This window comes from Haemaphysalis longicornis, unplaced genomic scaffold (assembly GCF_048455015.1).
Source record: "Haemaphysalis longicornis isolate Haplotype H1 unplaced genomic scaffold, Haemaphysalis longicornis Haplotype H1 scaffold_3, whole genome shotgun sequence".
NCBI classification, from domain to species: Eukaryota; Metazoa; Arthropoda; class Arachnida; order Ixodida; family Ixodidae; genus Haemaphysalis; species Haemaphysalis longicornis.
The window spans coordinates 83,051,026-83,064,037 of record NW_027526335.1 but is presented as its reverse complement, the minus strand read 5'-3'; the positions used below and the strand labels follow the sequence as shown (position 1 = coordinate 83,064,037).

General features: G+C 47.4%; 1 protein-coding gene across 4 annotated transcripts in view; it reads right to left on the bottom strand.

Annotated features, from left to right (window-relative positions):
• Window positions 1-13,012, bottom strand: part of LOC144174748 (cholecystokinin receptor type A-like) — a 208,746-nt gene that overhangs the window by 41,523 nt on the left and 154,211 nt on the right. For all 4 annotated transcript variants that reach the window (XM_077703591.1, XM_077703588.1, XM_077703592.1 and 1 more), the window contains exon 4: window positions 9,254-9,399. In XM_077703591.1, the coding sequence (XP_077559717.1) occupies window positions 9,254-9,399 (146 nt within the window). The remainder of the gene's footprint in view (window positions 1-9,253; window positions 9,400-13,012) is intronic.

The following is a 13,012-nucleotide window of genomic DNA, read 5'->3' as shown; positions in this document are numbered from 1 at the left end:
GGAAAAGGGTATGTAGCCCGTAGGTTGAATGTTAAAGATGTCTCTACAGCGGCCTAGCTACGTTTTTTGATGCATGTCGACTGAGAACACGAAAGAAAAGTTTTCATGTAAGAAACTAGCGATACAAAGAAGCGAAGACAGAGTGATGTATACACACAGACGACCGAGGGTATCCTTCAGTCTGTCTTTATTTTTGCAGCACTGGTTCAACTCACGAATGTCATTCCAGATCTCCCCGCTTGCGACACTTCGGCAAGAGAAGTAGCCTCGAGAGAAAAAAAAATAAAATTTAATCTCTATTTCTCTTGTTTAGTATTTTTTTTCATTTTTAAGCTTCAACACTGCAGTTATTTAAACTTAGAAGAAGTTGGGGAAATCCGGAGATAAGCTTTCGTTGCTATGAGCACGTTTCGAACATAAAAGTACTGGCTTTTGGTTTGTCGAGCGGAATGTGTGAAGTGAAAGCACTTCGAAATTCTCACAAGCGCTGAAATTAAGGCATGACTTAGACGAGATTCAAAGGAAGCGGTGCTGTGGTCATTATCTTTGGTTTCGGCACAGAAGGGTTGGAAATACATGATTTTTACACACTTTTGCTAAAGTGACGTCACTGTTTTTCTAACGGTCCGCTTAGAGTTCAACGCTTTCTCGCCTTCTCAAAGTACTAATCCAGCTCCGCGTCGCTCACCCTTGTTACGCTGGAGTTGTTGAGCACCGTGTTATTCATTCTCTTTTTTTTTTCTCCACAAAGATTATTGCCGCGTCGACGCTTGTCCTTCCGACCTTCCCCGCTGTTACGAGGCATTTTGATTTTCAACCTCCCTTCACTTGCCACCCAGGTTTGCTTACGTGCTTTGAATGGGAAATCATTGTGGCTTTCCCGACGGCGCGTAAACATACTCCCCTTTTCTTCTCGTATTCATTTAAAGGTGGAGCTGTTATACGGTGGTCTCCAGGAGATCGATGCATGCGTAGACCGTTCCCGTAGACCAGAAAACCTTGTAGCATTGATACGGCGAAAATTAGGTATTGTGCACCCTGTACACCCTCTCCCCTCATCCCCTGTGCGTCGGCGGGGCGCGCTTCACAGCTGCAGCGCACTCTCTTCGCCTACTACCGGCGTGTCGTCCGTAGACGGCGCTGTATCCGAGTATCGATGCAAATGAAATATAAACTACATATTCAAGTACGAATAGCTAATGTGCGTCTCTTTGGCTGGTGACGTCAAGAAATGCCTCGCTCCGCTGGTCTTCCGCCTTCACAGAGTGGAATGGTACTGATCTTCCGGTCTGCATGAATCTCTTTAAAGAAAAGGCAGCCAGCCACAGCCAGGGGATCCCGGAATCAGGATCCCCTCTACCAAGCGGGTCCTGGTGCGGGTTTCAACAACGGCAGCACCTGTTGTTTAAAAAAATATTGTATTCATTCATTCATTCTACTCTGAGCCGCATGATGATATAAGCCGTCGGTAGTTATCGGTCTCCATACCTACCTTTCGAGTTTTCAGTCCGAAATGATATCTGGACTTCTTCTAAGTTGCAAGTTTCTCGTGTTTTGTTTTACTTTTCTTCTCGTACTGAAAAAAATCGATATCAAGCATCGTCCATCGCAAAGGTTGCATAGCCTTTAAGTCATATCTGTTGTATAGGGAGGATTGCCTTTCCTTTCGGTTTTCAACAGCGAACCTGTTGACCAAATCTTTTGTGTATGGTGGCCACAGTTAATAACACCAAGAAAAGACCGAGCGCTCGTGCACGCTTGCCTCGAGCGCACGTTCGTCACGCCAAGCATACCCACTTAGGGAGATTGGGCTACACGGGCACAAAAAACTCCAGCGTTCGCCGTACCGTGGCAGCACTTGCTCGGAATGAGAAAGGCACGTCACAGCGTACGATCGTTCGTTCGTCCTCGCGTCGTCATGCGCGTACGCTCTTTACGGTAGATGAGCCGCGACTTTAATGTCGAAGCTCCTGCCGGTGATCGTTGACTCTGGCCGCGGATATTTCGCAAGGCCAAAGTAGAGGCTGTGCTCCGCGAGGCTCGGCGTGCAAACCATCCACTAAAGACGACAAGTCGCAATTGCAGAGTGACCTACGGGAACGTGGACCGAAACAAAGCAACATGCAGAAGAACGGAAAGTTGGGCTAGTTGGTAGGAGTTCATTTTGGTGGAAACAAAAGCGCTGTGTCAGCGATGTGTCAGCGCCTCCTCCCTCACCTTGACCGACAAGGAATACTCCTATCTGTGTCATAAGTTGCGGAACTAATGCTTTGGTTTATGTAGGGTTGTGGCGCTTTTATCAGGTTTTTGGGTACTATATGTTTGGCGTGTGTTTTATCTTTTTCTGCCGCATGTGCCTCGGCCGCTGTTAAGTCTTGTAATGGTTTGTATAATGGGGGAGGGGAACTCGACCGCGTGTACTCTGGATGGTATATATGTATATGTTTTTCAATAAACGAGTAGCTGAAAGTAAGCGCCATGCTGTCTACGTGTTCCTTCGTCCCTGTTTTTTGAGCGCTTTTGTTTCCACCAAGACTAAGCAACAAGTACAGAAGAAACTGAAAAACTAAGTAAAAAACGAAGAAACTAATTGCCAAACGCAAGAGCACAGTTTCTAGTATACGGCAGGTCAGAATGAATCAGCTGAGCTTTCGACAACGATTAGCAGAAGTGAAACTAACGACATTCGTGCATTAACATGGAGTGATCGAGGAAACGCCGCAATTATGGGGAAGCTTGAAAGCAAGTAAGGGGAAGCTAGCCATCCGCAAAGACAGGATGTATGAACTGGGATACGAAGCTGGGTAACATTACACACAACTTGTATGATATAATAAACGTAGCAGAGCGATTCCTCACCAGGCTGTATGCCAGCGACGTTGTACCAGAGGAAGCTACTGAGCGTACAAGCTCAACTTGCGATGTCCCACAAGTAACTAAAGAGGATAGGAAGGCCTCTCAAAGGCCTGAACATTGGAAAAGCTGCTGGTGATGACGGCGTAACCGTGGATCTTTTGAGGGGGGAAGAGATATTTCACTGCAAAAGTTTTCTGTACTATTTTCGGTATGCTTGGAGACTCAAAAAGTCCCATAGCCCGGAAAAACACCAGAGCACCGACATGTAATCTATGTAAGCACTGGCTATGGGAGCAACGGCAAGTAATCTAATTCTTAAGAAGGGAGATACCAAGGGCCTCAAGAATTACAGACCCATTAGCCTACTCTCAGTTGGTTAGAAGCTGTTTACCAAAGTTACCGTTAGCCGCATAAGTGACAGCCAGGATTCCTAAAAGCCCAGAGAGCAGGCTGGGTTTAGGAAGGGGTACTCAACCATAGATCCCATCCATGTCGTCAATAAAGTGATTGAAAAATCCTCAGCGCAGACTAAACCCTTTTACATGGCACTTACAGATTATAAGAAAGCATATAATTCCATTCTAAGCGCAGCCGTGCTAGAATCATTAAAAGACCTAAGCGCAGCCGTGCTAGAATCATTAAAAGACCAGGGAATATAGGAGACCTATGTAAAACTCCTAGAAGACTCACGAAACTCACGGGCAGGATAACCCTCCAGAAGCAAAGCGATAAATTTTCGATCCGAAAGGGAGTAAGACAGGGAGCTACCGCCTCGCCAATGCTATTCCCAACATGTCTGCAGGGGGTATTTAGAAAGCTTGAATAGGAAAGCACGGGACTAAAGATAAACGGGGAATTCTTGAGCCTGCTAATGTTTGCTGACGACTTAACATTTCGGAGTGAGACTGCAGAACACCTGCAAATAATGTTTGAGGAACTACAATCAGAAAGCGCGGCTGTGGGTCACAAAATAAATATGTATAAACCTAAGGTAATGCGGAATAAGCATGCCAAACGCATCCTCTTCAGATTAGAAAACGGTGGTGGTTAGTGCTGCCACCAACCACGAGAGAGAAATCCGGCGCAGAATATTATGGGTTGGGGAGCATTATACAAGCACTCCCAAATGACGAAAAGTAAGCTACCGCTGTCACTCAAAAAGGAAAATCTACAACCAGTGCATACTACCGGTGATTACATACAGGTCTGAAACTTGGCGCCTTACTAAATGACTGGAAAGCGAACGGGCCATGGAACGAATATTGCTAGGAGTAACACTAATGGAGCGGAAACGAGTTACCTAGATCAGAGAACAAACTAGAGTAGAAGATAGTACAAATAAAGAAAAAGAAGTGGACTTGGGCCGGCTATGTAATGAGACGAACCAAAAACTGGTGGACAATTAGGGTACCAGAGTTTATACCAAGGGGTGCTTCTAGAAGAAGGGGAAGGCCATTAACCCAATGGATGGATGAAATAAAGAAATCTGGGGGTAAACGGTGGACTCGAGCAGCGCAGGACAAAAGTTGTTTGAAGTCAGTGGGAGATGCCTTTGTCCTGCAGTGGACCTGAGTAGGTTGACGATGACTCTGGCCTTGCTAAACGTAAGTTCATTGAAATGCTATGCCGCCAACGTCACCCACGACGCTGCAACGATACTAAAACTGAATTTTGAGTCCGTCAATGATTACCTACAACAGCTTCGCCATTCAAGCCTTGCACATGAGTGCAAGCTTCCCTAATTTGTTTTCTTTTTCGGGAAGCAATAACGAAACCTTTCCATTAGAAGACGGCTGGTTTTGCAAGATACATCCTGGTATATAGAAGTAAGACAAATTAGAACGCCTACTCGGGTTCTATAGGCTTGAGCCTTTTGCAGAAAAGGGAGTTTCCATTTGTTTGACAAAGTCTACAGCGGCGGCTTGTTTTCGTGCTCTTTTTCAATGCCAGAAACGGCAAGCTCGTAGCGTTTGTGTGCTTTCATATCAGCCGGCTGATCGCACAGCGCAACCATATTTGTTCCATTTGCTTTGTCCTATCAAGCTCCAGTATGTGTTCTGTGTTCCGCCATTGTGTAGCCCAATATATGTTGTGTAACAAATGAACGGATGGTCTGCGCGTGGAAGGGGTATTGTCCATGGCAAGAACTTTCTTCTGCAAGCGACGAGTACATTATAGTGCTATCGCCTTTTGATTGTTTAGATTTGTGGCCATATGTGTACATTTCCTTTTAAAAAGTCGCCAAAAAATACATGAAAGAGAAGTTGGTCCATCCAGAGTCCTATATCTATTCATTAGGGGAAGAACATCGTGGTGTTAACTTAAAGCGGTCAATATGACGGCAGGCTACTCATGCAGGAAGCATTTGTCTCAACGACTCTAATATGGGATGCGCCATTAGGGTCGCTGTAAATCTCTATTGCTCCATTGTCAAACAAATAGATTAGCGCTGTTTGCTCTCACCAAAATGAACGTTGCTAGCTTCCAAGTATATAAAGGTAACCAAAATAATTTATAAAAACGTAATAAGCTTGGAACTTTACTGAGACAACAGAAAATTTCCATTCGTCATCTGCCTGATATTTATTTCATCGACTGGGATTGGCAGTGGCATTCGCGAATGCAAACTTGATATAGTTTAGGAGGCCGATCGCGTACGCTGCGATGCCTCCTGTGTTAGACAGGTCTGGACAGTTGCGGGGTTATCCACAATTCACGCTTCAATAGAGTGCATTTTGCATGCATCTTAGCCGGTTTGATTGGACGTTTACTGTGGTGAAAATCTTAAAGCATTGGTCTCGATCATTGCTCCCAAGGAAAAGGACCGAGGCATGGTTTACGCGTTAATTTGGACAGTACGTCAGAGGGACTACGAGTGCGCCCGTGTGCTCGCTCCTATTTCTTTCTACTAACCAGCTTTATTTCCAAAGTCCTCAATCACTTTTTCTAGTGCAGGGTAGCCAAGTGGCCTCAGCGTTTTATAAAATTCCCAACCTTTCCTGTGACTTTCTCGTCTTGTCTTAATATCACAATTAACACTTCGGTATTATGGATGAACTCTGTGAAGCAAAAACAGCAGGCAACTGCGACTGATCAAAGCTACTAAGCACTTGTCGACATGCTTTTTAAATGGTTGGAGGACAGCAAGCTTATTGAAATAATTCTTTAAAAATTACGCTCCCCTCCACTCGCGGGAACCCTGGTGTGATGCGACGCTGAAGGGGGTTCCATTGTGCGTTTCCGTTGGGTCGATTCTTCTTTGGTGGGGTTTTTTGGCGCAAGGGCATCTAAGGCCAAGAGCGCCATTGCTACGATGAGGTAAAAATGTGCTAATGAAATGAGTGCAAATAGTGCATAAAATTACTTCGGTGTAAAGGGCCGGATCCAAAAGATGAGTGAGGAGTGTGATGAGGCATGGAATGAGCTAACGGTGTATAGGGCCATGGTAAATAGAACCCTACGGATGAACAAGGTAATAAGGTGGACGAGAATGCTACTTTCTAAAACAAACCTGCTTTAAAAAAAAACCGATATCATCAAGGTATTCTAAAACTCTGCTGAACTCGAACACAGGACAGTCTGATAAAAACATTGCAATGTGCCGTGGCATATTCTTACGGTACATTTCCGGGAAATAGCGTCTCCTTTCTGGTTCCATGGCCGAGCACTCAACCAAAACATGGAGGACTGAAAGACCCTCGCCACATCTGGCACAGTTTGGCGGCTGGTCACCAGTCAGGAGGTAGGAATGCGTGCCATGTGTGTGTCCTATTCGTAGTCTGCATCGCCAGACCTCAAAGGCCCTGTTTTTTTCCGTTGGGTCGATTACTCGAATTGCGTGAGCAATCATCGGGTAATGAGAGAGAGAGAGAAACAGAGAGAGAGAGAGAGAGAGAGAGAGAGCAAGGGTAGCGCGGGCGACCGTCGACTGAGAGACCGGCCGGAGCGCGGCACTCATATGCGCACCGCGCCCGAAGGAGAGGAGACCGCGGAGTAAGAGGGTGCTGCACATGCGCACAGCGCGCTTGCGCTGCGCGCAGCGCCGCCCACCGGCGGAGTGAGAGAGCGCGCCGCACTGCGCGCGCCACAGATGTTGCGGGAGAGGGCGCGCTATCACGGCGAGAGGAGGAGGGGCGCAGCGGTGCGGACAACAACGGACGCACGCAGGAAGGACAGGGCCGCCGACAAGAGATGCTCTCAGCGTCGCATCTAAAAGTGGACTAAATGGGAGTAAACATATCATTTATACTTTCCGAGCCAAGGCGCTCCGGAAAAGCGGACCTCGATTTATTGCATAATACAACCTGCCACACAAATACATTTGTGCTCCGGCTGTTCACAAAACAGTTGAAATTCTGAGAAATGTCTTTTGATGCCTAAGCATTTTTATACTGTTTCTGCTTGTCTTGATACCCAGTTTTATACTCAGGTTTAGGTATAATTAGCCAAATACTGACGGTTAATATAAATTCTTTAGTTTTTCGATTTCTTAATTTTTAGTTTTAAAATTACATTAACGCAATTACCTTCATTTGAGCTATTACATAGATAAATGTGTTAACATCACCAATTTCGCATATTTTGTGCAAATACAGGGAGTTGCGCGTTTGGGGCTGGGGCAAAGAATGTTACGCATTAAAATAGTTCCTGTCGCTTCTCTGTCTATATGCGCCAATCTGGCTATCCCATTTATTAGTCGCACATACAACCACACTTTTTTTAAGCCGACGTGAGTTGCCCACAAGAAGGCAAATTTGAGAACACTCGGTGCCTTATGCAGCTCCCTGAAAACAGAGCGTTTATCTCAGAAGAATCTGGCGTCGTCCGGGGCGCAAATAAGACCATCTCTTAAACAACTGAGATTTTGTGCACAACCAATCAGCGGACTTCTCTTACACATTCAATGAATGAATTAAAAAAGACTCAAAATAATACGAATGGAAAGCCAGTGTGTGGTCGGTATTTTTTCCTTTCGTTTCTTGGCATCATACTCAGCATTCTGTGACTGTTCTGCAGAAAGTAATTGTAGGTTCTGGAATTGGGAAGCCTAAATTCTAGTTTAGCCATACGGATTGTTTTTCGCAGATGCAAACAAAATAATAAGGCGAGCTACCATACCAAATTCCTTGTGTCAATGCACCGGCTGCGCTCATCTTTTCTTGAAAGCCAAGTGGACTGCGGCACTAGCTTTTTTCCAAAGATGATCGCGCAGCATGAATCTTTGCACCCGCCGTGGTGGCTCAGTGGCTAAGACATTGCGCTGCTGAGCACGAGGTCGCGGGTTCGTTTCCCGGCCGAGGCGGCCGCTTTTCTGATGGAGGCTAAAAGCAAAAATGCCCGTGTGTACGAGATTTCGGAGTACGTTAAAGATCCCCAGGTGGTCAAAACTGATCCAGAGCCCTCCACTACGGCGCGCCTCATCGCCTGCGTTACGTCGGCGCGTTAAACCCTATAGAATGAATCACCATGGATCTTTGGGCTTCACGCCGTTTGCAGATGCGCGCCCAAAGTTTCGTTCACTTACTTATGCATGCGGAATAATTACGAACTTTCACAAAACACACATACACTCCAAACATTCTCTTTATAAATACGCAAGTGGGAGGGGGTCCAGAGTAAACCCACCCTACAGGGTTAGCTTTCCCTAGAAGTGCGCTTCAACTGACGCTTGTTCAGCCCATAATCGCGGCATAAAATGAACGAAAAGCTTTGCCAGGAACATGCATGGAGCCTCTACACAATTGAAATTCAAGGGCTTCAGTAAAACACATCAGTCAGAAGTGGGTGAATTCTGTTTTACAAAAAATACATCGCGATGAACAAAACTTCAAGAAAAGGGATGGCGAGACAAGCGCTTTTGTCGAATGCTTGTTTCGTCATCGTTCTTCCTAGTCGTTGTGTGCCTTGCTCTCTAGTTGTTTTATAAAGGGAAGTTTTGGAGGCCTACTTCGAAAGAGCGCCGATTGTTGTGTTTACGCGTGGAGAACGCCGACGGGGATCTGCTTTGATAGGTTTGAATAAAAGTTCGATAGGGGGTGGTATAACCGATAGGATCACGGTGCGGTAAAAAAAAAAATCCAACGCGTTTGCATGCTCTTGCCGTTGCGTACTTGAGAAGCCTTGTGTTTGCCTCTACACAGGCGCAGCAACCGATACCGGTGGCGCTTTCCTCTTTTCACCCTCAAAGTTTGTCTGCTCTTCTCAAGCGATGTGAGCGCACTTTAACGGAAGAGCGCACTTCAACGGAATTTTAGGCAGTTCAGGACAGCTGGAAATGTGCATGCTCTGACGCGAGATTTCGGATATCGGGGGCACGCGGATGGGGGGAATCCAGCGCATTTCGAAGACACTCCACAAGTCCGTCAACTTGTTTTTACAATGCAGGGGCCGTGTATACCTTTCGGTAGTTTCCCCTGAAGATGAAAGGCCTCCTTGGCACCGTCGACAGCCTCGCCTCCACGTCCGGCGATGTGAGCAGCTGCGGCATGTTGGGGTTGGTGTGGTACTCCTCGTGCACAGCACTCGTCGCCATCAGCTCCTCGTCTGATCGCGCGCGAAGAAAAAGAAGAAGGAGAAGAAGAAGGGAATGAGGGACTGAAAGCACGTCATATGATGGAGGGTGACGGAAGAGCGAAGCAGACAAAGCATCTGTGGTGCTTGGCGAATTTTGGCTGAGAAATCGTGCGGGATGAATCGTGTGAGTGCAGCCAGGCCTGTCCACCTAAACACGTTAGCATGTAGCGTACATCTTCGCTATAATGAGATAAATTGGACAGAAAACGTACTTATTTATTAGCGATGATTGGTTAAAAGCGGGGATGATTTGCTCCCCTTGCAGCACAGTGGGTACCAGGCAACAGTTTGAACAAAGCGAGACTTCGAATACAGAAATTTTATGGTAATGTATTTAGTTCAATTCAAACGCATATATTCATGCATTCACATAGCGACCGTAGCGCTGAGTGACCAGAGCGGTTGCAGGGAGAGGCATCATGCGCATGCGCGTGATTCTTGTCCTCATATGCGTTCGACCCGCTATGCGTGCAGCTGCTATTTGTGACGCTGCGCACGTTGAAAGGCGGAGGTTTTTAGGCGTGAAGCACTCTAGGGGCCCGGCCTGTCATCGTAGCTCGTCCACTGTCACGGTGTCACGCGGCGTTCCGCACCTAACCGAGTAACGCGGCGTCACGCATTCAAACAGTGGCTTCGAAAAGATACACTCTTCTCCCTCGATTTAGCCTTCAGGCCAAAAGCTAACAGCATACTTATACTTCAACAACAAGTTTTTATAAGCAGAACCATTCGAAACCCGCGGATCCGCTGGCACTGGTCATAGACGTCCCCATTACTTAGCACAAAAAATTCCCTCGCACTTCCCCGAGGGGGAGAGTGTGTAAGTGCGAATGCACGGTTGTTGATTGCGCGATTACGGTGGATATCGTGATCTTGGAGTGGAGAGGAGGCGCCCAACACCCGCAGTCACTGAGCGGAGAGAGGAGGAGGAGAGTAGCGCCCGCCGTTACGGCGAGGGCTACACGAGCGCCCTCACGCGTCGGAATGCGGAGCGCCCGCTACGCGAGCGAGAGCTCTCCCGCCCGAAGTGGAGAGGAGGCGCCCAACACCAACACCACCTAGACTATAAAGCCGAAATTCTCTTTTGCCCGACGCGGCCTACGTCATCGGGCTGGGGCGGGCGGGGGCTCATTGAAAAAGTCGGCTTCTTGGCAAAGCACAAGGTCGTCTTCCCTGCAAAGCCCAAATACTTTTCTGCTAGCGTCGCCTGCAAGCCTTTCGGGGGCCCTGCCACCCCTTCCACTGTCCCCCCCCCCCCCCCCCGTGCAGGAGCAGAAAGACGGCCATTGTCGCGAGACACGGTAATTGCCTCCCGATGTGGCCCACAAAAGCACAACGAGAAGGGGACGAAAAGAAAAGGCGCGCCCACTCAGCATAACTTCCCGGCTTATCCTTTGTGGTGGCTGAGCGGCAGGGTTCACTAACCACCACTTACCAGAATTTTCATAGCCACCCCTCACAACAAGTTTCCTTCAGAGTAAATAGATTCAAGTAGTGCCACACAGCATGCCCGTGTTTGTGTCAGTTCGCGCAGTGACAACAAATATCGATGTATATTTTGCGGTAGAATGAGAACAGATTGTTCGGTAAATTGTGGACAAAGATAACGTAAAATTATGTTTATAAGTTTCAGCCTTTATTTACAAGCAAGTTCGACGGGGGTTGAATGATACCTACCCCGCACTATTTTCGGCAGCGCCTGTATGCTGAAACTGCCGTGTTCTCAGTCAGCTTTTTTTTTCCTCACTGCGCCCACGTGCATGGTACTGCGCGCATGGTCGTGAACACGCTTCCTTTCGTGCCTGTCAATTGTCATTCTGCCGGGATGGTGCCTCACTAAATTTCTCATGCCGAGCAAGTGTTCAGTTCCGCGGTGTCGCGGAAATTACACACCAGAGTGTAAAGTGCCGGTATTTCGGTTCCCGCAAGATGACGAGTGTCGCCGCAAATGGATACGTGCGATCCGCCGAGAGGACTTTCAGCCCACACAGAACTCCAGGGTGAGTAACTCCTTACCGTCTAGAATATTGTTTTTCCCGCGACTGCAAAGGTGTAGCATTGCACACATTATCGCACAACGAAAGAGTTAAATACAGTCTACCTAACGCATAGCGTAACCTTGCTGAAAGGGTTGTTACTGATTCGAAGGTAATATTCTTTCTCAGGTATGTGCGCACCACTTCGCACCCGAAGACATTCTGTACAGCACTTCTTACGTCGATGGTGCCACAGGACGTACAGTGACTGCGCCTCTGCCAAAGCCGCGCCTTCGCCCGGGGGCAGTTCCGACCAGGTTACCGGACTGTCCGGCCTACCTGTCGTCCGAGCACGCTACTCGGGAGAGCCCAGATAGTAAGCGAATACGACTGGAAGCGGCGGCCATGCAGAAGGCTATAGCAGAATCAGTTGAGGCTTTTCACAGCGAAGAGGACGCGGACAGAGTTCTCAATCTGAAAGACCTAACAGATTACATTCGGTGCGAACGGAGTGCATTCTGGGACGTCATTGAAAAAAATGACCACCTAATTTTGCTGCACGTCGATGAAGAGGGAGCCCCGTGTATTAAATGTTCAGTGACTGTACAAGGCGACCTTGGAATTGTGTTCCATTTTATGAAGAGAAAGATGACAAAATTGGGCACCAGCTTGTCGGTTCCCCCTGTCGCAGACAGCAAGCGGGCTTTAAAGGAATTTTTGGACGGCGTCGAGAAGTGGAATAGCAGCCTTGATTCCCCTTCAGAAAACTCAGACAAAGAAATGCTTGAAACCATTTCTTCCCTGCTGAACACTCTGTCGGACACACAACCAGAGGAAAAGGCCCATGCCATCCAGTTCCTGTGTGAACAGTTCAAACTGCTGCTGGCGAATAAGATGAGGCGGCGTTATTCAGCTGAATTTATGGTATTTTGCTGCCTGCTCTTTACCATATCACCCCACGCCTATAAATACATCCGCAGCTATGGAAATGTTACTCTGCCGCACCCTGGGACTATTAGGTCCATATGTTCGTCGTATGGAATGAATCCCCAGTTAGAGCACCAAGATGCCACATTCCTCAGGTACATGAGAACAAAAGTATCTGATCTGGATGATTTCCAACGCACTGCAGTACTGATGGTGGACGAGATTCACATTAAACCTTTTTTTGACTATAAAGGTGGTAACATCACCGGTGCTGCCCACAATTCCAAGGAACCAGCAAACAGTGCGCTTGTCTTTATGGTTCAAAGCCTTGCTGGCAAATTCAAGGAGGTTGCCCACATCGTACCCGTACGTGGAGCTGATGGAGAGTTTTTGCACACTTTGCTGAGGGACGTCATCTGTGGCCTTGAGAAAATTGGTTACAAGATAATATGCGTTGTAACTGACAACAACAAAGTGAACGGAAAGGCAATGGCAAAGTTCAAGACATCCGCGTCGTGTGCAACCGCTGGTACATCGGACTTTGTTTATCCCCACCCATGTGATCCTCAAAGGCCACTTTTCCACGTGCTAGACACAGTGCACCTGCTCAAATGTATCCGGAATAACTGGATAAACCAGAAAAACCACCAGCGATGTTTTTCCTTTCCGGAATTCGACAT